Below are 27,567 nucleotides of genomic sequence, written 5' to 3' on the forward strand. Positions count from 1 at the left end.
GAGAACAATTACCAGACCTTTAGAAGGCATCTCAAGGCAGCCCTGTTTAGGGAAGCTTTTAATGTTTGATGGATTTCTGTATTTTAGAATTTCTGTTTTTTTTGGAAGCCGCCCAGAGTGGCTGGGGGAACCCGGCCAGATGGGCGGGGTATAAATAATAAATTATTATTATTATTATTATTATTATTATTATAAATGATAATGGGCTGTACATAATCCTAGTCCTACTCATAACAGAATGATTACCATTAATGAACCCAGTTAGTCATCTCTTAATTTCAACGGTTGTACTAGTCGGACTAGCACTGGATACAACCCAATGATTTTAAAATTGCATAGAATAGTTGATGGGAAAGTCTTTTGGAAGGGTGCCCTAAGGACTGTAGTTCTTGCCACTCTCATTTTTAAATGTTGGCCTGCAACCCCGGAGGACTGACCATGTGTGAATGCAGCCCTCAGCCCCAAAAAGGTTAGCCACTCCTGGTATCTATCTATCATCTATCTATATCTATCTATCTATCTATCTATCATCTCTATCTATCTATCATCTATCTATCTAGCTATCTATCTATCTATCTATCTATCTATCTATCATCTATCTATCTATCTATCATCTCTATCTACGTATCTATCTATCTAGCTATCTATCTAGTGACGGTCTGTTATACATGAACGTCTCACCTGTCCATACACATTTTTACTACCATCATTTCATTTCCATGCTGCTTTATATTTTTAAGGGGAAAGAATCCCAAAGCAGTTTACAGCCTACATCAGAACATTAAATGAAACGATCGAGAGTAAAACATTAATGAGCCTTTGCTCATTAATGAGTCAAGTATACATTCAAAGCAACATAATGAACAGGAAACTGAAATATTAACTTAAAAGTTTTCAAAATAAAACATCAGCAAAGGAATATAAATGCACATATGAAACAGCATAATTAGGAAGAGAATAAAACATTGTAAGTATAGAATGTATCTGTTGCTGCCAATCCTGCCAATCGTGGTTCATGGCAGGCGGCAGCTATGGAAGCTCAGGCTCAATGGCCTGGGTTCTGTACTAAGAGACAGCCATTTCTTGTACAGATGTGCTTTTGGTGTGGAGATTTCCAGGGGGGCTGGTTTGCGCATCACAATAATACCTAATTTTAAGCAGCGAACAAAACCACAGCCACCCCAACAATGAAAACCATGTAGAAAAATGATTTATGAGGTAGCAAGACAAATGTACGTCCATCTGTAATAAAGATATATGCAGAGATACGTGGTAGCCAATGCAGTGCTGTAACTACCGGGTATAATAATTTCTCCAGACATTTAAATTGGTTAGACATGCCAGAAACAATCCAGACTTCAGCTTATTTCTCCTTACCACTTACAGTTTGTTTGAAACAAACTACAATCTGGGTTCTGATTCTGCCATCTGTATCCCACAGGGGGGTGAAGTATATTTGCAGCTAAGCCATAGTTTAAAGCAAAAAACCACGCTTTAGCTTGCCATGCAAACAGGACCAAAGCTCTTAAGTGGAGAGCTTAGGTTCTTCATGATCTTCCACAGCAATATTTTTGGTGACTGTTACCTGAACGTTCCCCAAACTGCTGTCGAAAGAGATGATATACCAGCTGTGGATGACCCTGAAGTGACCCTGAAGACACAGCTGCAGGAAATCACATCATTGCCAGGAGTGACTATCTTTGAGACAGATTCTGCCAGCCTGGCCAACACAACCAACCTAGTGTCCACATTCTTGAAGAGTTCACCTGTTGACTTTGAGCTCTCCTTGCCAGTGGTGTAGCGTGGGTTGCCAGTGCCTGGGGAAAGACAAGTATTGCGCCACCCAATCTGTGACAGCATCGGCATGGCAATTGTAGCCTGCCCACCTTCTCAATCGGCCTCTGCCACCCATTTCTCCCTTTCCACATTCAATTCAATGTGCCAAATAAGAAAAATAATAATAACATTTTTTAAAAAAACCAAAATAATATAAAGAGCGCAACAAAATATGTGCCTTTCACCTGATGGAAGAAGCAGAGGCTTTGGGAGTGGAAAGAGCATGGGAACGCAATCATGGAACCAGGATGGGTGGGATTTGATGTGCTCCCTACCTCTTGAGAAAGGCGGGGGGGGGGAGTGTGTGCTATTTTTTCTTTCAGAATTTTGTGCCCCTGATAATTTTGCCCCTGTGGCCCCCTCACGCTATGCCACTGCCCCTTGCACCCCTGCAAGCAGGCGGAGCTGTTGTCTCATCCATTATAAGCCAATAAACAAAATGCAAAAAATAAAATGCAAAAAAACAATAAACAATCCATTATAAGCCAATAAACAAAATGCTTTTTACTGCCTCCTCCAAAATATAAGAAGTGTGTTTGATGTGTCAGCTGCTCCAAGCTGCTCCTGGGGAAGATTGTGAAGCAAGGCATTCTGTGTATGGCAATTGCCAAAGAGCAGCCTATTAGCTTAACTTCTTCTCCTTCCAAATTATGAAACTTGTAACTGGATCTTATATCCATGTTTATTTGAAAGAAAGTCCCACTGATCTCAACGGGGCCTATTCCCATGCCAGCATGCGGAGGACGGAGCACATCCCACATTCACCAGTTTATTGGTATAATCATCTGGAAGCAAATAGAGCTGTTGTTAGCAATCATTGTGAATTTCCCAAGAGCAAATCCATGTCTGACTCGGTAATGTGTTCCGTACATTCCCTATCCCCTCCCACCGACATCTATCTGTCAATTACCTTTTGTCAGAGGGGGTCTTAATGAAAAAGCTCTGATGTGTTGGATCCAAGCTAAATTCACCCTTTGGGCGTGTTGAAGTCAGTGGGATGCAGCTCATCATGGAAACTTTTCACATCAATTTCAATGGGATCTACGTGAGATGGCAATCCTGTCTCTGATTTGGGCAAGGTTGAGCTCTGTTGAAGTCAACAGGACTTCTGATTATATATGTGTATAGCATTGCAGAGTGAGTCTAGATCCAATCCTGCAATTTAAAAGTGATAAAGGATTAGATACCTAGTTGTACTCCATATGTATTCTCGAATCAACTTCCTCCCCCTCTTGGCAGTAGACCAGGCACTTTATTCCAGAAGTGGGACCCTGTGGTCACCCAGAGGTTGTTGGACTCCAATGCCCAGCATGGGCAATGGGCAGGGGATGATGGGAGTTGTAGTCAGCAACCTCCGGAGAGTTGGGATTACAACAATGTCTGAATTGCCACAGGTCACCTAGCCCTGGCATGAGGGCCAGCTCAAGACATTTTGGCACCTGAGGCAAACCACAAAATGGTCTCCCCACCCCACCCACCCCACCCCCACCAAGGAAGGAGTGAGTGAAGATCTACATCAGGAACAAGGCAAGGGGGAATAAAGCTCCACATCAGGATATGCTGCCCCTGTGGATCCTGCCACCTGAGGCAATTGCCTCACCTTGTCTCATAGGTGGGCAGGCCCTGCGTGGCATACTGGTCTTGGCATCCTAGCCTCAAATACAGCGAGACATAAAACCAAGGGAAGGTGTTTGTTTTTAAAGCCTTGCTAACGTACTCCTAAGGGACGCGGGTGGCGCTGTGGGTTAAACCACAGAGCCCAGGACTTGCCGATCAGAAGGTTGGCGGTTCAAATCCCCACCACGGGTGAGCTCCCATTGCTCGGTCCCAGCTCCTGCCAACCTAGCAGTTCAAAAGTATGTGAAAGCGAAAGTAGATAAATAGGTATCGCTCCGGTGGGAAGGTAAACAGTGTTTCCGTGCGCTGCTCTGGTTCGCCAGAAGCGGCTTAGTCATGCTAGCCACATGACCTGGAAGCTGTACGCCAGCTCGTTCAGCCAATAAAGCGAGATGAGCGCCACAACCCCAGAGTCGTCCGCGACTGGACCTAATGGTTAGGGGTCCCTTTACCTTTACCTTTTAACTTACTCCTAGTAATTTTGTTTTCAGCTGCGCTATTGCTTAAGAACCCTGAGAGAGAAATATATTTTAGTTACATAAATAGCTATATATCAATTCCAGGCAGGCTTTTGAGGTGACTCACGCCTCATTATGAGTTGGAAAGATGAGGATTGGTTGGTACTATATCATAAGGAAGATATGTGATAGGTTAGAAAACTGCTGGAATTAATGGATTTGGGTCAGGCCAAGGAGAAGCAAACGATGTTCCAAAGGGGTCACTCTGTCCAGAATTAACTGCTTTTCCACTTCTTCATGAGATGACTGGCTTCCAAGATCAGGGAATGTGAAAGCTGGGGCAAAAGCTACTTTGCACAAGACTATTTCACCCACAGATATAACTTAAAAAACAAACAAACACAGTAATGCACAATTAATGCACACATACCTGTTTCATCATGTGTGCACGGTAGGAAATTGTGATTAACTAGCATGTCCACTTGGCTCAAGGATTTGTTTGAAGTGAGCATTACAGCAAGTGGTTGATCACACCACACTTTTCTACTCTTACTGTATCCAATACTAAGCACCAATTCTGCCAATGGTGCCAGTAAGATAGATAATACAAATAGGGAGTGATTGTTCCCCCAATTCATATTCATTGCAAAGCTTGGACCACAAAGTTTACTTTTTATTTTGTTTCACAAAATTTATATACTGCTTGATTGTAGCAAAAGAAACGCTACATCACATTGCATATTTGTTTGTTTTTGAACTCCTGCAATATTCAACCTTTAAAATAAAAAACCTTTAAAAATAAAATAGGTTTGATGTTGTAGAGCAGTGGTTCTCGAAGGGTGTTGCAAGAGGAGATTGCAACTGTGACAGTAAGATTCAATAAAACATTTAAACGTTTCAGTATAGTATAGTATAGTATCAAAATATTTTTTCTAATTTGCAGAATATGGATAGATATATTTTCCAAGTGAGAGCAAGAACATCAAGTGATACGGAGGACAATCCTAGTTGTATTTTCCAATATATTTCTTATCTATTAAAAATTTGGTGTGGTGCAAGCACATTTTTCTTCTGAAAGCATGACCCAGAGAAAAAAGTTTGAGACCCACTGTTGTAATTATTATTATTATTATTATTAATTTATTTATACCCTGTCCATCTGGCTGGCTTTCCCTAGCCACTCTGGGAGACTTCCAGTACATATAAAAACATAATAAAATGTCAGACGTTAAAAACTACTCAAAATAATAATTTTGTGGGGTTTGGGTACACTTGTCTGAGAGATGTGAGCTACCTTGGGGAATTTACAAAGTGGAAAGGCCAATATGTTAAACAAAACCTATCAAGGTACACCATGAAGCAAAGAAAAGGGTTCAGTATCGATTCAACAAAATGACGTTTTGGGTTGGGGCAGTGGGTGGAGAAACCCATTATGGAATAAACAACTTCATACCTATACCTGCCCAGAACTGCAAGGGACAAAATTATTATTATTACCATTTTTTATTAAATTTGTATCCGTAGATCTCAGGGTGGTGGTTCACAACATAAAAATACAATATAAAAACACGAAATATATGATCAAAGCAAGAACAAGAAATATAATCCATTAAACCTCCACCCCCCAAAAAATAAAATAAAATTGAAAACTTTATTGTCCCATCCTTTAAGTGGAACTTGGGTGTAGCCTAGGGGGGAAGCTGCCCCCTGAATCAATCAAAATCAATACACCAAAAGCCTGCTCCCCGCTAACAAAAATCCTGGCTACGCCCATGGGGGCCACCCAACCTCTCCGCTTGACACTTCTGGGACTAAAAGCACAGTGATACTCTCGGCTGCCGAGGGTGAAGACACCCAACGTTCCATTTGGAACGCTGCGACACCGCTGGCTCCGCCCCCTCCCCTGCCTCCTCCAATCCGGCGGTCCGCTGGGGCGTTTCTCCGCGGGGTTCCGCCCCGCCCCGCTCCAGCCTGCTCCGGGCAGCCAATGGGAGGCTGGGCAGGTCCGCGATTTCACCTGCGACTCCCGGGAGCCACCTGAGCGAGCGAGAAAAGCCGACAAAACCCGTTTGTGCGGCGGGCTGTGCGCTCCGTGTCCCCTCTCTCTCCCTCGCGCGCGCTTCCCATCCCCAAGTTGCCCGCGCCGCCGCCAGGATCCCGTCCTAACCAGCCGGGCCAGTTCTGCCACCCGCTGCCTGCCAGACATGACGCAAGAGTACGACAAGTAAGTGATCCAGCTGGGCAGACGGGAAGGCGAGGGAAAGGGGGTGAGTCCAGGCAGGTCCGACCGGTGCTTCTGCCCCCAACCCTCCACGCCCCCCGCCCAGACCTCCTCGACGAGATTCCGCCGCCCCCCCCTCGGCCACGGTTCCTGCTGCTGCTGCTGCTCATGTACAATTGCAAATAATGGGGATCAGGGGCGGAATGGGGGGGTCCAAAATCTGGACCCCTGTCGGAGGGGTTGGCGGCACTGCCAGCCCCACACACCCCCACCCCACCCCCAGTGACAGGAGGGAAGATGTGCAAGAGGTGGGTGGCTGGACATTGGGGGTCTCTTTTGGTGCTGGTAAGCTGGGTAGAGAGGAGAGGATGACAGCTTTGCTTCTTTCCCTGTGGTTGTTTTTATTTTTTAAAGGGGGAAGCAGTCGATTGAATAATAGGATTAAGTTAATTCGGAGTGACTCGCTTTTCTTCAGCTGCAGCAAGGGTTTTCGCTCTCCGCCATAAGTTTACACACACACACAAAAAGGAACACTTCGCGAGCGCCATGTGGGGGGGGGGATCGAGACTGGTCAAAAACGGCCCGTGTTAAATGTCCTAGGTGTGCGTTTTGTTTTGCTTTCAAAAGAATACTCCTCGATCAGGTACTCCTTGCTCCAAAACAAAAGCAACAACCTGATCGCTTGTGTCCCCTGCGTGTGTTGGCGAGTTGGCTTTCCCCACCGGCTCCCAAATGCCTCCAGGCTCCAGCCTACTTGCTCTCGCCGGGCGGGGTGCCGCTCCGTAGCCGATACTGATCGTGTGCGGGTTCGTATCTACTGCTGGGGTGGCTTCTTACAGCTCAGTCGGTAGAGCCTGAGACTCTTGACCTCGGGGTCGTGGGTTGGAGCCCCACACTGAGCAAAAGGTTCCTGTATGGCAGGGGGTTGGACTAGATGAAGCATGGGGGTCCCTTCCGATTCAAGATTCTTGACTGATAAACAGGCAAGAATAAAAAATCGAAGCTTGCTTCACTTTCTCGGGCGCGGGGGAATTGAGATCTTGGTGGGAATCTGCATCGGGAGATCCCTGCGCAGGGATACGCGGCACGGGAAGCGAGTTCTAAAGGGAATCTTCCAAGTAGGATTCCTTCGTGAAGCCTGTTGTTGTTTAGTCGTTTAGTCGTGTCCGACTCTTCGTGACCCCATGGACCATAGCACGCCAGGCACTCCTGTCTTGCACTGCCTCCCGCAGTTTGGTCAAACTCATGTTCGTAGCTTCGAGAACACTGTCCAACCATCTTGTCCTCTGTCGTCCCCTTCTCCTAGTGCCCTCAATCTTTCCCAACATCAGGGTCTTTTCCAAGGATTCTTCTCTTCTCATGAGGTGGCCAAAGTATTGGAGCCTCAGCTTCACGATCCGTCCTTCCAGGGAGCACTCAGGGCTGATTTCCTTAAGAATGGAAGCCTAACTCCCTTTGATTTCAGCTGGAAAGGGATCTCCCGTTGAAAACACAGCAGTGGGGAGTTATAGGCTGAGTCCATCCGGCACAAAAGTTCTCCAACCATTTAGCATGCTACATTTCATTCTGTTGCCCATCATTTCGACAAGCTAGGCGGCAGGTGTATAGGGAGGGAGCCGTGGGAAGTTTTTGATTCCCTGACTCGCTCACATCCTTCTGCTTATGTTCTGCATACGACTTGGCAACCAATACCTCACCTGACCCCTGTTCTGTGTGTTGCCAATGTGGTGCCCCACATCCCATGGCATCCCCCAGGGTCTTGTTCTGCTCTGCCCACTGAAACCAGGACTTCAAAGGTGCTCTTCTGGCCAATAGATGGCCTTTTCCAAGCCTACCGGTAATTGTGGCATGGGGGCAATTTATTAGCTGGCTGGCGAGGGAAGAAGAGTTGTGGCATGTGCATGGTGCTTTGCCAGTCAAAAACTTGGCAACTCTTGTCCTAACCAGCCTGGCGCTTTTGTTGGTTTTGTCCTCTTTCCCCTTGAAGCCACAGCTGAGAAGAATTTTGGCTTTGAAACTGGACTCCTCTGCTGGTCACACTCATCTCCTCCATCTCCTTTAGTGCTGTGTGGGGAAGACTCACTTGTCTGTCAGGAGGAGCCTCACGTCCGCACCTCTCAACAACAACAGCAACAAAAACCTAGCCAATAACACAGAGGTGGTTCCAGACCCTCACTTTGCCCAAGGCTCTTGTGTCATGGCAGGAGGTTCGCGATGTGCTCTGCTGCCGCAGCTGCTTTTCTTATGTGTGCTTCTCCCCACCTCTTTTGAAGATGAGGGCTGGGCTCTGAAACTCAGGCATCATTACCTGAGTCACACACCTAAGCTCTTTCTTTTCTTTAATGGCTTGAGCAAGGCTGCTCTTAATTTGAATAAGATTTTGCTGAGCATTCAGAGAGACTGAATGCATTCAGAGAGACTCTGCAATTAGATCCTGATGTGCAGATTTATTCTGCACGCATCACAAGGGCTCCTTTTAATGTCCTCTTGGAAAAGGACAGATGGATTTTTATGAAACTCATCCCCCAGGGAAAGCAGATTTGTCCAGGTAACACAATGTATTATTTTAAAGTGGTGGTGGGTGGTGGGTTTTTGTTTTTTTTTAGAGTTGGGTGGGGTTGAAAAAGTGATAGACGATATTTAGCAATGCCTTTGCTCTGGATTGTGTGTTGCGAAAGGGTTCCTACCTTCAATCTGTGATTGCTAGTCAGGTTAGAAAGTTTATGCGAGTTGTTGCATTGCTTTTCTGCAAGTTGTGCTCAAGGCAAATTTGCAGCTGCCTCAGTGGTTCTTTGCTTTGTTTCAAGCTTATGCTGGGTGACATAACCTTTGCCATGTTCCCTCCCATGACCAATTGTTCATTTTGCATCAGTCCCCTTGCAAACCATACCTGGTGCAGTTTTACATGGAAACGTATCGGGTCTTGGTGGCGGTTATAACTACAATTCTTGCTTATTAAGGGTGCTTCCTTTTGGCGATGGATCACTTGTGCCCTTGGGGAAAGTGTCTTTTTGAATTGGAAGTTCTCAGTCAAATGTGATGCTTCATTTAACTTAATGCTTAATGGAAGGCACTTGAGGGCAGCAATGTTGATCAGTCAACTGCTGAGTATATAAGGACAACTGGCATATTGTCATCTTCCTGTTTGGCAGCGTAGCCACTCGTTGCCAGTGCGGTCTGCAAATAGAATAAACGTGTTCCTTCATAAGGGGGCATTTGGCTGTACTCAGGTGTACAGGAGGCTGTGTCTCGCTGCATATTCTAGCTGGGAACCAGGGAACAGCCATTGTATAGAAGGCTCTTTTCATAATGTGTTGATGTTTGATGGCAGGGCTAAGACTTGCAACGGGAACCGCAAATGTTACTTTTAGAACAGAAGTGTGGTTATCATTGGGAGTCAGGATTTCATACGTTCTGTGGTAGCTATTGACTTTATTCAAAGTTGTTGGACTCTGGCCAGATTTGTGTGCAAGACCAATGGCATGCTAAGCACGAATCTTTTTATGAGAGGAAAAAAATGGTAGAGCCATGTGGCTATGTCTGTGATCTTTGCAAATGTTTACTCAGAAAAGTAAGTCCTGTCTGAGTTGGATGTGACTTTCGAGCAGTGGGAATAGGATTGGGATGTCAGACTGCAATCTGGAAGATGCTTTCTTCTAAAGAAAGCAGCATTGCTCTTAGCTGAACTTTTTTTTTTTACGGTGGACACAAATGCTCGATTCCAGTTGCAATTTACAGCGGGGCATTTTATTAAACAAGTTTGTATAATAAGTCGTTATGCATCAGTTTACATTATTCTGAAAGCTCATTAGTTTAGAGCATGGTGCTGAGAACACCAAGGTTGCAGGTTCGATCCCCTTATGGGACAGCTGCATATTCCTGCACTGTAGGGGGTTGGACTAGATGATCCTCAGGGACCCATGATTCTATGATTAAATTGTGCTCCCATGGGGTACACCATCTTGCTTTTGTTTTTTGCGTACTAAACATTCTGTCCTTGTGCCATTTCCTCCTTTCTTGCAAGTGCACACTAAGACATGGATGAAGAACCTCTAACCTTCTAGATGTTACAGAATAAAACAATTGCTTCAGTAGCACCTTAAAGACCAACTAAGTTTTTATTTTGGTATGAGCTTTCGTGTGCATGCACACTTCATCAGATACAATGATTGTCAAGCCCTAAAACTGTACGGCATTTTTTTGAATGGCAGTTCAGCATTAAATAAATTGAGATGGTAAGAAATTGAGAAGATCCCTTTCTCCCAACTACTACGGTAGCTCTTTAACATTTTAAAACCATTTGGCGTGGTGGCTAAAAGTTTTCTCGCAGTCATTCCTATCCCAGAGATTCATATTACTGAGAGAAAGCTACTTGCAATATTCTGTAGTCCCAAAATGTGATGAATAGCTTAGGAAACAGCTTGACAATCATACAGTTATTCTGCATCAGATAAAAGTCAGTGATTGTTTCTGAAGTTGGTTACACTCCAGTGCTTGTTTACACTCATGTTTGAACACCACCGCCAGTGTCGTGTAGTGGTTAAGAGTGGTAGACGCGTAATCTGGTGAACCGGGTTTGTGTCTCCGTTCCTCCATATGCAGCTGCTGGGTGACCTTGGGCTAGTCACACTTATTTGAAGTCTCTCAGCCCCACTTACCTCACAGAGTGTTTGTTGTTGGGGAGGAAGGGAAAGGAGAATGTTAGCCGCTTTGAGACTCCTTCGGGTAGTGATAAAGCAGGATATCAAATCCAAACTCCTCTTCCTCCTCCTCCTCCTCCTCCTCCTCCTCCTCCTCCTCCTCCTCCTCCTCCTCCTCTTCCTCTTCTCTATGAAGTTCTTCAGCTTGGATTGTAAAATGTAAAATGAAGGTTTGTGCATGAATGGCCATAGATCAGCTACCTAGAGCTAGTTGCTTTATATTATATTTCATTTATTTCATATAATGTATACACCTATTGATTGTCAAAACAAAAAACCTCAAAGAAGTTTACAAAAGGAAAAACAAAAAAGCCACAACCATACAAAAGTTAAAATAATGCTCTCTCCTAGGAGACTTGCCTGGTGTCTTCATTAGCCATCTTTAGGCACCAGGTGGAAACATTCCTCTTCAACCATGCCTTGGGCTGATTAATATTTTAATAACCCTGTTTAATGTGTTTGTGGGAGGGGGTGGGGGGTAGGGTTGCCATATTTCAAAAAGTGAAAACCCGGACAGAAAAGGGATTTTTTGGAGCTAGTTTTGAGGGAAATCAGCAAAAAATGACACTGCTGACATTTGTTGCTATACGCCTGGGACATTTAGCCGATTTCCAGCTGGATACTGCTTTCGATGGAGGTATTCCGGGTATGTCTGGGAAATTCCGGACGTATGGCAACCCGGGGGTGGTGGTATTGATTTGTGGGTTTTTTTGGTTACTGTTTTCGTTATGCGTTTTTTATTTTTATGTTGTAAAAACCGCCCTGAGATCTACGGATGAAATTTAATAAATATAAATGAATGGAATGAAATGAAATACTAAAATGGATTAAAATTAGCTCAACTTCCTAAGCATCTGGGTAGGCTTGTCTAAACAAGAATTGTTTTAGCAGGATGGTGCTGCTCCATCTCCCAGCCCATTCCTTCGCTGCTACCTTAAACTGAAATACCGGTAGATTGGGTGGTCAGAGTTCTGTTCTGTAGCAGGGTAAGGAAACCGGGGAACCAGCAGGTGGATTGGCGGCCTGTGGGTTGGTCCTAATATAGTGGGAGGAAGATGGTGACTGCAGAGAGATGAAAGTTGAAATGAAAGCAATGAATGGGTTGAGCAAGTGAGTCCAAGATTAGTGAATCATCACTTTGTAGGAAAGCCACTGTTGGCTATTTTGCTTTTTCTATCTTAAATTGTTTTGATCATGAATTTGCTGTGTTTATTGTACTTTTATTTTACCTCTTTAAAAAATAATGTGCTGTTCTCCATTTTTGGAGTGTTCGGGAGCGGGGGCTGTGCGTCAAAAGTGGTATATAAACAACCCAGAAAAATAAAGACTTAACACTCTTTGCCATGGAAGACTAACTCTGGACTACAGTATATCACCACATTATCCCAGAAAGGCACAGAGCCCTTATGGCTGTCATGTTTTCCTATCTCTTCTCTCTCTCTCTTTTTGCAAATTATTCAAGCAGAAAACAAGGCAGTGGTTATGAAGTAATTACGCACACAATGGAAGACTTATTTTCAGCTCTTGCTAAATGCCTTTTAGCATTGTGTGTGCATAGTTCACTGTGCCAATAGACCCTTCAGATTCTAAAACTTGACACAGGGCAGCTGTCAGAAATATACACATTTCACTGTCTTTTGAGAAAATACGGTCTCGTTTTTCCTCAAAGAACCTGCAGCTCAGGGGAGAGATTGAGTTACTGCCAAATCCTGTGCTTTGTTGATAGCTCTGAAGATAATTCTTTCTACGTTCTTTTTTTTTTAATGGAGCATTTGTGCATTTTATTTGGGGTGGATGGTTGCAACGAGAGAGGATGCTTACAAAAGCTTGGATTTTTTAACAGATTTTAATGTAATCAGCTGTTCCACTTATAATCTGAATGGTGGTGGTATTTGCCTGTGTGTGCTTTTTCATTTTAGGTTGAATTCTTCCATGTTTTCTTTCTCACCGCTCCTAACCATTTACAGCAGAGGGAACACCACCCAATATGATTTTTATTTTGCCCTAATACTGCTCCCACTGCATGTATAGTCTGTCATGTGATGAGTATGCACTTGTCACATGATGTATGCATTGGAGTCTGATTGGCCTGTTGATGGGGCAGGTGTGTGAAGTGTGTGATTGGTGCAAATGACCTGAGAGGACACAAAGCCATTTCCCACATGGGAAGTTTTTCTCTGAACATCAAATGTACAGTCTAGTAGGCCCAGTTTCGTCTCTAGGAATTCAGCGTAACTAGTTTGGTCAGGGCTGAGCCTTCAGTGCCAGCCTGAGGGGAGACGAGGTACTGTGCCAATGGAACAGAAACACACCAGAGCACAGGGGAATTGCTGTCGCTCAGAGAAAGTCTCAGAGGAAGCCTTAGGACGAGACTTTCCCTGAGCAACAGGCTTATATGCATTACGATGTATTTAAATTTGATTGGTTGGCAACTGAATTCTAGAGAGTTCTCTAGTAGCTCAATTGTGATTAGCTAACGTTGGTCACGCGGAAGGTAATCTAGCGAAGGAGAGACTCGATTTTATGTGAAGCAAGATGAATGTGTTTTAGAATCCAGTTCCCAGGATACTTGAGGATGAGGTAATATGTGATTTTAATATATGGTGTGTACAAAGCCTTTGCGGAGAGGGGTCATGTTGGTTGTCATAGGCCAGGCATCCCCAACCTTCGTCCCTCCAGATGTTTTTGACTACAGTTCCCATCATCCCTGACCACTGGCCCTGTTAGCTAGGGATCATGTGAGTTGTAGGCCAAAACATCTGGAGGGCCGCAGGTTGGGGATGCCTGTCGTAGGCCAACCAAGAATTTTTTTTTTTTGCAGTTGCTTTGCAAAATATAATGAAGGCTTGCCCTCTAGATGTTGCTGGGCTTACAGCTCCATTGCCATTGATGATGGACCGTGCGGACTGTGGCTGATGCAAGTTGCAAGTCCAACAGCATCCGGTGGGCACCAGGTTGGGGAATGCTAACACAGAACGAGGTGTTGCTGCAGGGCAGGGGAGAGGACAGTGGTTCCCCTTCCATATTACTAAATATGCATTTTGTGAGGGAACAAATAGTACAGCATTGCACCGATCTTGCACAAATTTTGGGAAGCCCTGGTGACTGTGTGGGCAGAGCTGCCAGATTTCAAATTAAGGGTTCTGCCTGTATTCCTCAGCACGGATGCTGCGCCTCTCTTGCTTGCTGGTACAAGGCAGCCTCTAGTTTTGCAACATAGCAGCCTAGGGAGGAGAATGGGTCGACTAAGTGAGTAGTGATGGCATGGGTCGCGAGGTGGAGCACCCTGATCCCTGGTGATCTTCTGCTTGCAAATCCTATTTCAAGGGGAAATCTCTCTGATCTGGATCCACAGAACCTGATGACAACAGGCTGAGAAAGGACATTTGTATAAGACTGTCTTTCCGTACTAGGTATTTTGCCAGCTTGTGGCTCAGGCATGCTACGGAAGGGGAAACAGCATTTATTTATTTATTATAGATTTATGTCCCATATTTTTTCTCCAAGGAGTTCTAGGTGGTGGACATTGTTCTTCCCTCATCTCATTTAATGTCCCCAACAACCCTGTGAGGTAGGATTAGGCTGAGAAGCAGTGACTGGCCCAAGGTCATTCAGAGAGCTTCATGGCCAAGCTACGGTTTAAACCTGGTCTCTTAGGTCCTACTCTAACCACTACACCACACTGGCTTTTGTTGTCACTCATAGAGTGACAACAGCAGAATGAAATGTGGACGGCACGTAAGCTTTGTCACATGTGATTAAAAACGCTCCTTAAAAGTTTATTTCTTTCTATTCTATTTTTTCCTGGTGCCAGCACAGAAAAGGCTATGGTCTCATTACTAGAAAATATTCATATAGCACTTTCCCAAAAGGTTTTTAACTAGTCCATGTTATAAAGGAACCAAGTGCCTTAACCAACTGCGGCCTGTAATTTGCTGGTCCCAACCAACGTTGCAATGTTTTGGGTGGTTTGCCCTGTGTTTCTTTACCTCTCTCTCCTTTAATGAGGCAGGGAAAGTCCCTTGTTTCATCACTAAAGTGAGCAGATTTTCACAGCATTCCAGGAGGATTAGGGATGGAGCTTTTCCCTCATTCTTCTTGTCACTGGAACCATCATTGTTGCAGGAGGCTGGACTAGGCCCATTTCTGGGTAGCAATAGCCTGTCCTTAGACTGGAAATTGCAAAATGCTGTGGTACAAATCCTGATAGGGGCAACGGGCTGCGAGCATAACACTCCCCTATTGAAGCAACTTCATTGTGTTGCCAAGCTGTGTTCCAGGTCTAATCCCAGGTTCCCGTTTCAATGTTTAATGCTCTAAATGGCCTGAGACCCAAATATCTGCAACAACACATTTTCCCTTATCAATCTGCCCATGCTTTAGGTTTGCAGATGAAGCCCTCTTGGTGGCCCCTGTGTAGTGTTGGGAGCCTGAGGAATGGCATTTTGAGTGGCAGCTCCTTGTATGTGGAACTCCCCCCCCCCAACTGAGGTGCACCCAGCACCATATCTTCAGGTGTTTGGTTAAGGCTGAGGGGATGCCTCCAGTGCAGACTTTGTATTCAATGGGGAATCTAGTTTGGAATGAACACAAACCATTTTATCTGCCCTTTGCTTGGAATAGTTCTTGGTGGTGTCCAAGGGTGTCCATTTGACTAAGTTTTACTTGGGAGTCGGCCCACTGAAATCTGTGACTGGGTTAGGCCCATTTATTTCAGCATACCTACTTTGAGTGATAGGGACCCAGGTGGCGCTGTGGTTAAACCACTGAACCTAGGGCTTGCTGATCAGATGGTCGGCGGTTCGAATCCCTGTGACGGGGTGAGCTCCCGTTGCTTGGTCCCAGCTCCTGCCAACCTACCGGTAGCAGTTTGAAAGCACATCAAAATGCAAGTAGATAAATAGGAACCGCTACAGCGGGAAGGTAAACGGCGTTTCCATGTGCTGCTCTGGTTCGCCAGAAGTGGCTTTGTCATGCTGGCCACATGACCTGGAAGCTATACGCCGGCTCCCTCGGCCAATAATGCGAGATGAGCGCGCAACCCCAGAGTTGGTCACGACTGGACCTAATGGTCAGGGGTCCCTTTACCTTTACCTACTTTGAGTAAAAAACTTGATCGTGGTTGGAGGATGGATGGCGGCTAACAGACTGAGGTTGAATCCTGACAAGACAGAAGTACTGTTTTTGGGGGACAGGAGGCAGGCAGGTGTGGAGGACTCCCTGGTCCTGAATGGGGTAACTGTGCCTCTGAAGGACCAGGTGTGTAGCCTGGGAGTCACTTTGGACTAGCAGCTGTCCATGGAGGCGCAGGTCAATTCTGTGTCCAGGGCAGCTGTTTATCAGCTCCATCTGGTACGCAGGCTGAGGCCCTACCTGCCCGCAGACTGTGTCGCCAGAGTGGTGCATGCTCTGGTTATCTCCCGCTTGGACTACTGCAATGCGCTCTGTCTGGGGCTACCTTTGAAGGTGACCCGGAAACTACAGCTAATCCAGAATGCGGCAGCTAGACTGGTGACTGGGAGTGGCCGCCGAGACCACATTGGCTCCCAGTATGCTTCCGAGCACAATTCAAAGTGTTGGTGCTGACCTTTAAAGCCCTAAATGGCCTGGGTCCAGTATTCCTGAAGTAGTGTCTCCACCCCCATTGTTCTTCCCGGACACTGAGGTCCAGTGCCGAGGCCCTTCTGGTGGTTCCCTCGCTGCGAGAAGCCAAGTTACAGGGAACCAGGCAGAGGGCCTTTTTGGTAGTGGCACCCACCCTGTGGAATGCCCTCTCATCAGATGTCAAAGAGAGAAACAACTACCAGAGTTTTAGAAGACATCTGAAGGCAGCCCTGTTTAGGGAAGCTTTTAACGTTTAATAGTTGTAGTTACAGGTAGGTAGCTGTGTTGATCTGCCGTAGTTGAAAAAAATATATTAAAAAATCCTTCCAGTAGCACCTTAGAGACCAACTAAGTTTGTCATTGGTATGAGCTTTTGTGTGCATGCACACTTCTTCAGATACACTGAAATAAAAGTCACCAGACCCTTATATATAGTGAAAGGGTGGGGAGGGGTATTACTCAGAAGGGTGGTGGGAATGGGTGATTGGCTGATAGGTGTGGTAAACCTGTTGATGACTGCAATTGGTCTTACAGGAAAAAGCAAGGGGTGAGATGGCTAAAAATAGCTTTATTATGTATAATGAGATAAGAATCCAATGTCTCTATTCAGACCAGGTCTCTCCATGATTTTAAGTTTGGTGATAAGTTGCAATTCAGCAACTTCTCTTTCCAGTCTACAGTATTTCTGAAATTCTTTTGTAATAAGACAGCTACTTTGAGATCTTGTATAGAATGTCCTGGGAGATTGAAGTGTTCTCCTACTGGTTTCTCTGTCTTGTGATTCCTGATGTCAGATTTATGTACATTTATCCTTTGGCGTAGGGTTTGCCCTGTTTGTCCAATATAGAGATTAATAGATTATTGTATTTTAATATTCTGTTGGAAGCTGCCCAGAGTGGCTGGGGAAACCCAGCCAGATGGGCAGGGTATAAATAATAAATTATTACTATTATAATTATCAAATTCCACCCCATATATGTCTTACCAGAGTTGCTGATCAGCAGAAAGTTGCTTTTTGTTTAAGACCTGCTTTTTGGTTTAAATTCCCGTTCTGTGTAAGTGTGTAGGTGTGGAGGAGAGAAATCCGAAATACCTGTGCTTTGTGACCCATCCACAAGGTTCCTTGGGCTCCACAGGCTGGTTTCGATTCCTCAGTGGCAAAATACAAAACAGCATGAGCTGTTACAAGCAACATTGTTCTTTGTCAAATGCATGAAGCGAACTGAGAATGTGGTTTGTGTGTATAGAGTAAAAATACAGATATAGGTTTCCATAAGACTTTTGCTTCAAGGACTGATGGTATCTTGTGTTTCATGCAGGTTTCATTCCTCCCCTACCCGTTTTTCAGCCCCTGGCAATATTTTAAGCAAAACTTAAATTTTGTCCTAAATACTAACTAACCTTTGTGTTTGCTGAAGGAGAAACAGTGTTTTAAATGGGTGAGAACCCAGATCTGGCAGTATTGATTCAACAGCAGACCCTCCAAGTGTCCCTATTTCCCAGGGGCAGCCCTGGATTCACAGAAGCCATCCTGGTTTCTGATTTGATCCCAGAATGTCCCGCTTTTCCTTAGGACGTCCCTCTTTTCACTGGAGAAATGTTGGAAGGTATGGAGTTATGCAACCTCTGAGCCAAGGAGATAAGTAACTACACAACCTTTAGAAGATATCTGAAGGCAGCCCTGTATAGGGGAGTTTTGTAATGTTATTACCGGTATGTGATTGGAAGCTGCCCAGGGTGGCTGGGGCAGCCCTGTCATATGGGTGGGGTATAAATAATGAAGTTGTTGTTATGGAATAGGACATTCCTGTTTTCGTCGGAGAAATGTTGGAGGGTATGCATCAGCTGTGACAAAGTAGAAAGTGGACATCTTTTTGCAAAAAGTACCCCCAAAGAATTACCTTTTGTCTAAAAATAACTCTTCTTTTTGAATGCTCTGAGGCACGGGTGTCAAACACAAGGCCCGGGGGCCTAATCCGGCCCGCCAGACCTCGTCATGTGGCCTGCGTAGCCGCCGCCGACATTAGCCACTGACAGTAGTTCTGGAGCCTGCGATTGGCCGAGGGTCAAAACCGGGGGCGGGGCTGCAGGCGGAGGCCGGGGCGCTGGAGCCGCGCTGACGGACTTGGCCAGGGAATTTCAATTTCGAATGAGGCTGAGGGAGGCGGTGGCACAGCGGCCAGACGGGGAAGTGAGATGCAGGAGGAGGAGGAGGAAGCCCGCCGAGGAGGTAGGAAAGCCCTACAGGCGCCGCCGGCAAAATTGGTGCCGGGATGGAGCAGCGCTGGATTTTTTTTTGGCGGGCTTTGCTGTTGTCTCCGAGAGCGAGTGAGGCGGCACTGGGGAGCCGCCACCCGCCGCTTCCCTTCCTCTCCTCGGCTGCATCCGGGAGGTGGGCGAGCGAGCGGGCGAAAGGGACGTGGAGTGAGCCTGAGGGGGAAGTAGGCGAAGCGCAACAGCCGCTCTCTTGATGGAGCCGGGTTTCTCTTCCCTCTTCCCCCGTTTTCTCCTCATAGACACTCGGGAGGGTGCCTGGCTTTTGCTCTGCCCCCCACCCCCAAGCCGCCCTTTGGCTTCTCAGTTCCGGCGGAGCTGCTCCCCGGGGGGCGGCCGGGAGGGAGGCGGTGGCGGCGGCACGGGTTCCTGCTCTTCCCGCTCTGCCGCCGCCTCCTCTCAGCCCCTCGTGATGTAGGGCTCCAGATGGAGTCGCCTCGCGGTTTGAGTAGGTGGGAGGGGAATTTTTTTTGGGGGGGGGGAGGTTTTCAAGCCTCCCCTGCCTGCAGTCCTGGTAGGGAGAGGCGGCGGCGAAGACGACAACAGCGCGGGTGGGGGGAAGAGCTGCTCTGAGGTGAAGATGCACGTCCGCTGGGGCTGCCGCCGCCTTCTTCCTCGGGAAATCCGCTGCCCTCTCTCAGCGCGAAGGGAAGGGACTCAGGCGCTGAGGAGGGAGGATGCAAAAGCAAAGCAGGGAGTTGGCGCTGCACCGCATGTTCCTGCCCCTCTCCAAAGCATGGGGTGGGTTGCAGCGTGTGGCATCCTGCCTAGCGGGGTTTGGGTGTGCGCAGGGCGGGAGAGGGAAGCCCTCTTTCCATCTGCAGGTTTTTAATCCCAGCAGTGGCTTTCTCCTTCCTGCCGAAGGTTTAGTTGAGCCCCCCCCCCGAAGCTGTCAATCCCCACCTTTTGTTCAAATTTCCCTCGTTTACATCCCCTCCCACACACGCGCCACGACGCAGGAATGTGATCCGCGTGGGGGCGGGAATGAGCTTACATTATTACAAAAAACAGTAATAATTGAATGCAGTGACAATAATTTATGATAATAAAGAGTGGACACATAGTCCTACAGACACAACCGGCCCTTTGTGGGTGACCAAATTGCTGATGCGGCCCCCGATGAATTTGAGTTTGACACCCCTGCTCTGAGGTGTCCTCACATCAGACTAAGGCTGGTTTCCAACCAGCTCTAAGCCAAAAGTAAGCTCTTTGGATACTACTTTGCTAGTGGACATAACCCAGCACATGCTTGCTTATGGGCACATTAAGACCTCAGAGTAAGTGGATTTAGGGAACTAAGTAAACAAGCTGCTTTTATTAGTTTATTCAGCAGTGAGTCACAGCTAATGAAAAGCTTCACTTGAAACTGGTGCTTTGCAGTTATTGGCCTGGGTCCTTTCTGGACTGCAAGTAAGTCCAGGAAGGTTATCATTTTGGTACTGCTTTTACACAAAATTTGTGCAGAGAATGAATGCATGCGATACTGGAGATCTACATGCCTTGGGGTAGCTCTGGGTCATTTGTGTTCCAGAGCCCAAGGATGACCAAAAGCCATTGGTATTGCATTGTCAACCTCTAGCATTCAGAAATCAAGATTAAAGTTTTAAAACACAGTTTGAAATGTTTCGTTTATGCCATTGGCTTTTCAAATATAGAAGCCTCAAATACAGTAAAGACTTCTTCTGAAGCTTCCCACCCCCACCCCCCTAGAAACATAGGTGATTTATTTTTATTTTTTCTTTAAATATTATAAGCTCGGGACAAAATAACTGGGAGGTCTTCATTCACTGTCGAAGCATGTGTCTTAGACTGCAGTCCTGTATGCATTTACTTGGGAGTAAAGCTCACTCAACTCAGTGGAACTTGGTTCTGAATGCATAAGATGGCATTGTTAGACATACAAAGTCCTCGGTTAGACCTGTTGTCTGGTTCCCAGGAGTTTCAGGCATTCAAATCAGACATCCCTGAGTTAGATAGGCCAATCATCTGACTAGTTACAAGGCAGATAGTTTAATGTATAATTAAGCTCTAAGCACAATGCCTCTTGGAAAAACTATCAAGATAAAAGTTTAATTAAAATTCAGTTCATCCTCTCCCAGATCTCTTTAGTGCTTGGTCAACAAAAAGCTAGTCTAAGTTGGAGGTTGTGCAATTCTTGGTTTCTTCTTTTCTTTCTTTCTTTCTTTCTTTCTTTCTTTCTTTCTTTCTTTCTTTCTTTCTTTCTTTCTTTCTGAAAAGGAGAATGGAATGTTTATTAAAATACTGTATATTCCTGCGTATAAGACTACTTTTTAACACAGGAAAATCTTCTAAAAAGTCGGGGGCCGTCTTATATGCCGGGTCGTATTTCTTATATGGCAAGTATATCCCAAACTCTATATTTTAACTGGAAAAGTTGGGGGTTGTCTTATATGGCCAGTCGTCTTATACGCCGGAATATACGGTGTATGTTCTGAAAGCGACGGTAAGTTCCATCATGGCTGGAGGGCAGCCAATGAGAGGGCCTCTCTGTTCCCTTCCTGCATAATGATATGTCCCTAGCAGTAAACAGTGGATTGGGCAAGAGGGTGGAAGCAGTTAGTTTGAGTGTGCAAGCCTTTTGCATTGCTTAAAATGTTCCAGATAAAACAATGAAGTATTTCTGAAGAATTCAAAGACTGTGATTCTTCTTCTTGCTTTTAGTTATATGAAGTCGGAACATGATAAGCTAGCAAGCCTTTCCACCAGAGCAAATAACAGCAACAAAACTGCATGTTCAAAAGATAGCCTTCAACAAGCACACCAGAGCTTTTGAGAAACTGCTTTTCTATCTCTGCTGTTGTGTGCAGTGGGGACTAGGAGACCCTCCAGAACATTGTCTCAACGTACCCAGGGCTCATCCACCCACTCACTTGGCCTGTACTCTGACTGTATCCCGTACTGATTAATCCCCCATGGTTCAAGAGTTTTTCTCTTCATTTTGTGGGTGTGCCTTGCAAAAATCCAATCTTGCCTGCTGAATCAGAATCTTACCAGATGTGCAGAAAATCTGAAGAGGGGTTTGAGCCTCAACTCAGCAGGTAAGGTTGGATTTTTGCAAGGCACAACTGCGGAACAATGAGAAAAGTTCTTGGACTTGCGTGGGGCAATTAATTGGTACATAATGCAAACAAAATTTGGATGAGCCCTTAGTTGGGTTCCTTGCACAACCTCACATGCGTGGTGGAAGTGCTTAGACATGTGCACGGACCTCTTTGGGTCCCAGCCCAAAGTGTGTTTTGTAATTGTGTGTTTTGTTTCATCTCCTTCTTTATGAAGCAAAAGGCCAGTTTTGGTTCTTCAGAATGAAACGCTCTACTCCCAGAGGCGACCCTACACCACCGAGGATGAAGCTTGGAAGTCCTTTCTCGAAAACCCTCTTACAGCAGCTACCAAAGCCATGATGAGCATCAATGGGGATGAGGACAGCGCTGCTGCCTTGGGACTGTTGTATGACTATTACAAGGTAACAACATGGGCCCTTGGCTAGGACTCGTAAAACAGGCCAGCAGAGTGTGCTTTGTTGTTTCAGGTGCCTTCCTTAAAGGGGAGAAAGGCCATGCCTTTTACCACTTAGCTGGGAACATGATACCGCTGCTTTTGTAGTGGCTACAAATAATAAAATAGCAACTTCTGGATATATGACTCAAAAAGGAAAAACAAGTACTGCATTGGATAAGTGACTTTTCCAGTTATCTAAGCAACCTGTTCTGGAATCTCTCTTTAACAGGGCAAGGCGTTGGTAAAGGTAAAGGGACCCCTGACCATTAGGTCCAGTTGTGACCGACTGGGGTTGTGGCACTCATCTCGCGTTATTGGCCGAGGGAGCCGGCGTGCAGCTTCCAGGTCATGTGGCCAGCATGACAAAGCCGCTTCTGGCGAACCAGAGCAGCGCATGAAAACGCCGTTGGTAGTAGTTGGCATACTTCGCTTTGGGGTTCTCTCTCTCTCTGTGCCTCCCTCTCCCTCTTCCTCTCCCCTTTTCAGTGAAGTCCAGTGAAACAGATTGACAGGGAAATGCTCCTTCACACAGCATGTGATTGATTTATGGAATTCCCACAGCCACACAATAACATTGAAAGCTGAACTCCCCCCTTTAAAGCTCTTAGACATATTCATAAAGGACATGCCTATCAATGGCTCCATGCATAGCACCATATTTCAGAGGCAGCGGGCCAGTTACTAGGGGGCAGAGGCAGAAGAGGGCTCTTGCCTCCATCCTGTCCTGCTTGTGGGCTCTCAAAGAGGCATCTGATTGGCCAGTGTGGAGAAGCAGGCTGTTGGGGTAGATGGTCTGTTTGACTCATCCATTAAAGCTGATCTTACATTTTGACTTGTCCATGCCCAAATTGCAGTATATCTCCTGGAAAAATGAGCACCTAATTCTTTTTCTTTTCAACCAACCTTCCTTAGAAACAACTGCATTGATGTAGCTCTGGAAGGTTCCCTCATTCTGGGTATCCCTTTACTGGATTAAATGGAAGAGGTGCTAACCTATTAGAAATGTAATATATCACTTGGTTAAAGCTAAGCTGATGTGCACAGTTCTCTTCTATCAGATGCAGCTGCAGATGTGGTGAAGGCCCTTTTGAATTAAAGTTGCCGTCAGGGACAGCCTTGTGAGGAGCAAAGCACTACCCTATGTTTGCTCACTTCTTCCTTTTCCTCTTCATTGAGTCAGGAGAGATTCTCCAAGCGTAATCCTTCTTTGCCTTGCTCTGGTAGATTTGCACTGTCTTGTGCTTTATACTAGAGATGAGTAGGACTCCAATTCCCATCAAACCCACCACCACCAGTCATTGGTCAGGAGTGATATGGGTTGCATTGCCAACAACATCTGGAGGGCTACAGGTTCCCCACACCTGATTTATGTAGAATTGCAGCAGTTATTGATATTGTGCACCCAGTGCCATGTGAGATGTGCCTTTTGACTTGACCAGAGCATGTCCCATTTGGAATGTCCTATTCTGTTCCTCTTTCCAAGCATCTGAATGCTTCCCAGTTCCAAACCTGGGGGTGGGAGAGCGTGGCCCCTCACCCTTGGTTGGCCAGGTGAAAAATAAAAGTTATAATAATAATAATAAGAATTGATTATTTATGGCCCCGCCCATCTGGTTGGGTTCCTCCAGCCATTCTGGGCGGCTTCCAACAAAATATTAAAAATTCAATAAAACATAAAACATTAAAAATTTCCCTAAACAGGGCTGCCTTCAGATGTCTTCTAAAAGTCAGATAGTTGTTTATTTCCTTGGCATCTGATGGGAGGGTGTTCCACAGGATGGGTGCCACTGCTGAGAAGGCCCTCTGCCTTCAAAAAGAGCTCCTTCAGCTCTTAATAGCTGTGTAAGCACCCAAATTCATAGAACTGATGGGACATGGAAAGACTGTTAATTATGAGCTCCAGGGCAACAGAGCCTCATGTTAACAGTGGTCCCTAAAACTAGTGTCACCCACTACAACATAGAATAAGAATAGAATTTCAGAGTTGGAAGGGACCCTGAGCACCATCTAGTTCCACCCCCTGCAATGCAGGACTGTGTAGCCATCACATACAGGGATTGAGCCTGCAACCTTGGTGTTATCCAGGCTCAGTTCTATGCTTTAATATACGCTTGCTCTGAATACCCAAAAACCAGTCAGACTGGCTATAGGACTCGAGGGGCTACTGGTCTGATCCATCAGTGCTGTTGTCCAAGCGCCACCAGCTCTTAGCTTGTAAATAATAATACAGTAAAAAAGCTTTCACAAGCCTTTCATAAGAAGAGTTGTATTGGGCAACAAGAGAAACTTAGCTTTGCAGCTGTGGGCCTTGGAAGCCTCCTTAACAAGCACACACTAATCTCTGTGCAAGAAAACGTATCACCCTCAAGATTTTCTACAGACAAATCATTGTGTTAAGGTTGAGCTACTACCTACGGCACTAACTGGGTGTGTTTGCATTAAGTGTTTTCTTTTTGCGCTTTGTGTGGGTGTAAATAAAAACAAAGCCAAGCAGACAGATTAAGTTGTAATAAGTTAGTAACCACATTTTAGCTTGGCACATCTTCCATACCTCCTTGCTCCATTTGGGATGATGGCAGGGGGGAGAATCAGTGGGTTAAGGAATCCTGCCCTTTCTCTGCTTGCCCTACTTTCTTGTAAATGCCACCCTGATGCTAATTAGCATTACAAGCCAAACACAGGTTTTGGAAATGTGATCCCCCCCTTTTAATGTGCATGCCCACCCCCTAATGTGTGGGCCAATGTGATGTAGTGATTCAAGTGTTCATGAATGAACCTCACTTGGGTGCCCATGGTGCAGTCACTGCCTCTCAGCCTAACCTACCTCACAGGGTCGTTGTGGGAATTACATGAGACAGTGGAGGACCAGGTACACTGCCTTGAGCACCTTTGGAGAGAGAGAAAAAGGCGGAATATAATTGAAACAAACAAATAAATAAATAAATGCAAATGAGTGTTTAGCTTGGATGCGTAACATGAGAATTTCTGAAATGTGTAAATTAGCAATGAAAGATCCGCATTCTGATAATTGCAGCCCTTACTTAGAATCCTAGAATCAGGCACGTCCAACAAGTAGATCATGATCTACCGGTAGATCACTGGACGTCTGTGGTAGATCACTGGCTCCCCCCAAAGAAGCTCAACAACTTTGGGTCCCCTAAAAAAAGCCATTAGCCCACCATAATAGGGCCTTCCTTCCTAAAAAAAACTCAATAATTTTGACCTGAACCCCAAAAAGGGGGTAGATCACTGCCAGTTTTTAACTCTGTGAGTAGATCGCAGTCTCTTGGGAGTTGGCCATCCTTGGTATAGATGATCCTCAGGATCCCTTCCAACGAGTCCAACCCCCTGCAGTGCAGGGATATGCAGCTGTCCCATACGGGGATCGAACCTGCAGCCTTGGCATAGTTGCCAAGTCTCCCGTTTTCACGGGAAACCCCCATATTTTGTTACCATTCCCCCGCTGTTGTCCCGAATTGATTATATCCCGTAAATATCCCATAAAGCTCCTGCCGGCGGCCATGTCCCGGCTGCTGGCTGTCTGTGCAAGTCCGGACATGCGCAGAAGCGATTTCTGGTACCCAGACATGCAGACATGGGCAGAGCGGCACTGGAAGTTGCTTCTACGCATGTCCGGACATGCGTAGAAGTGACTTCCGGTGCCGCTCTGCCCATGTATGGGCACCGGAAATCGGGCGGCGCTGGCTCCGGAAGTTGCTTCTACGCATGTCTGGACATGCGTAGAAGCGACTTCCGGTGCCATGCCGCCGCGCAGAAGCGACTTCAAGTGCCGTGCCGCCACTGATCCCGGATTTTTCAATCCGGGAGTTGGAGGGTATGAGACTTGGTGTTATTAGTTATTAGCTCTAACCAACCGAGCTATCCAGGCTGAGTTCATGGTTGACTTGCAAGGGAACTTACACTTTTGGTTCTGTGCTCTTCCACTGCCCACCACCCTAAACATATGCAGCATTTTAACCTCTGTCTCACTCAGATTTGCTAAGCTTGTGCCAGAAGCCATTTAGTATAGCATTTAAGAAGTTGTCATCAGCTACACTGTCATTTACGTGGTGCGCCTTTGCCAGGCAAGGGTGCATTTGTTTAAATGCAATGGTGAGGCTGATACAGCATATTTTAGGGCTGGAGGGTGTTTAGCTAATTCCACCTCATGTGAAAATTAGTTTGTGAATCTAGTCTTCAAAGTAGAAACTGGCAACTGTTGAAATCATGGTTTCTGCTTATATACTTCACGCTTTATTTGTTTCATCCAGCCTTTAAGCCGGTGTTTCTTAAGAGGGGGGAAAACATGTTATGTTTGCATTATTCGGAAGCATTTAAGCAACTTACAGACACAGGAATGAGAACCTCGTGCTTCACGAGCAGGATTTGAAATACGAGCAGTGGTAGAAAATTGATAATATATTAAACAGAAGAATGTCTTAGGTGAAATGTTTATTAGAATACAGTATGTAAATGGGATGGGATTAAGAACAGCGTGGAGGGAAAGTTGGGAAGTCAAAGTTTAAAGAGAAATGCATAAAAGATTTGGAATCTGGAATTTATGTGTAAAGATTTAAAAATTTAATTAAACAATGTCTCCCCCATCCAAAAAAGGGGGGGAGGAATGAGACCTTGTGCTTGAAAAGAGAAGGGTTGTACCCAGAAATGTTTATCACTAACCCATTGCAGTTAGTGGAGAATTACTTTCAATGGGACTACTTTGATCCTGACTTAATCAAATGCAACCCAGGCTTCAGAATAGAGGCATGGAGGAAATAGTTAGAATTTTGGAAGTTTACATGATGCTTTGCCACGATGATCCCAAACCTGTTTGGTAAGCAGTTCTGCGGCTTCAAACTCATCTTTTCTGTTAAGCTTGGGACACAAGGTAGAGGAGATGATGAATCAAATTATTCTCCGCAGACAGTTGCAAAGCCAGAATCAAAAAGCCTGTGCCTTTAAATAATAGCAGTAGGTACCTATCACTTGTCTTTCCCATTGCTGCTTTGTGATAATGCTTTGAATTCAAAGCAAACATGCTTACATAATGTTCTCTTACTAGGTTTCAGTTCATTATTTTGTGTGTTGTTTTTTGTACTTGAAGGTTCCCCGGGAAAGGAGAACGTCAGCAGTGAAACCAGATGTAGATCATTCTGACCAAGACCATGGCAAAAGGTTCAGTATTCAAACTTGAAATGCTTTTTTTAAAAAAGAAAGTAAGAAAGAAAGATAGTTGGAGGCAAGTCGAAGGCCAGAGGTTTAACCATCCCTGCTCCTCAGGTATCACATGAATGAAGTTTGGCCAACGGTATCCACTTTTGTCCTTGCCTAGTGGCAG

The 27,567-nt window shown here is 45.6% G+C and overlaps 1 protein-coding gene and 1 long non-coding RNA gene across 5 annotated transcripts in view; one reads left to right on the forward strand and one right to left on the reverse strand.

The window, feature by feature from the left end:
* Positions 1-2,314: 2,314 nt before the first annotated feature.
* LOC148686195 (uncharacterized) lies at positions 2,315-2,991 on the reverse strand. Its single transcript, XR_015948881.1, has 2 exons — positions 2,747-2,991; positions 2,315-2,621 (listed from the first exon to the last, which is right to left on the reverse strand). It is a non-coding gene; the product is annotated as an uncharacterized LOC148686195 (long non-coding RNA).
* A 2,905-nt stretch (positions 2,992-5,896) lies between these two features.
* The window catches only part of GRHL1 (grainyhead like transcription factor 1), a 60,422-nt gene continuing 38,751 nt past the window's right edge, over positions 5,897-27,567 (forward strand). For 2 of the 4 annotated variants that reach the window (XM_088665715.1, XM_088665716.1), the window contains exons 1-3: positions 8,521-8,680; positions 22,008-22,194; positions 27,334-27,404. In XM_088665715.1, coding sequence (XP_088521841.1) covers positions 8,634-8,680; positions 22,008-22,194; positions 27,334-27,404 — 305 coding nt within the window. In that variant the 5' untranslated portion in view covers positions 8,521-8,633. Of the gene's footprint in view, positions 6,136-8,520; positions 8,681-22,007; positions 22,195-27,333; positions 27,405-27,567 lie in introns of those variants that run through there. The other 2 variants (XM_060272478.2, XM_035109865.3) reach the window with 2 other exon arrangements.

The sequence above is a fragment of the Zootoca vivipara genome, chromosome 3, assembly GCF_965207765.1.
Source record: "Zootoca vivipara chromosome 3, rZooViv2.hap1.1, whole genome shotgun sequence".
Classification (NCBI taxonomy): domain Eukaryota; kingdom Metazoa; phylum Chordata; class Lepidosauria; order Squamata; family Lacertidae; genus Zootoca; species Zootoca vivipara.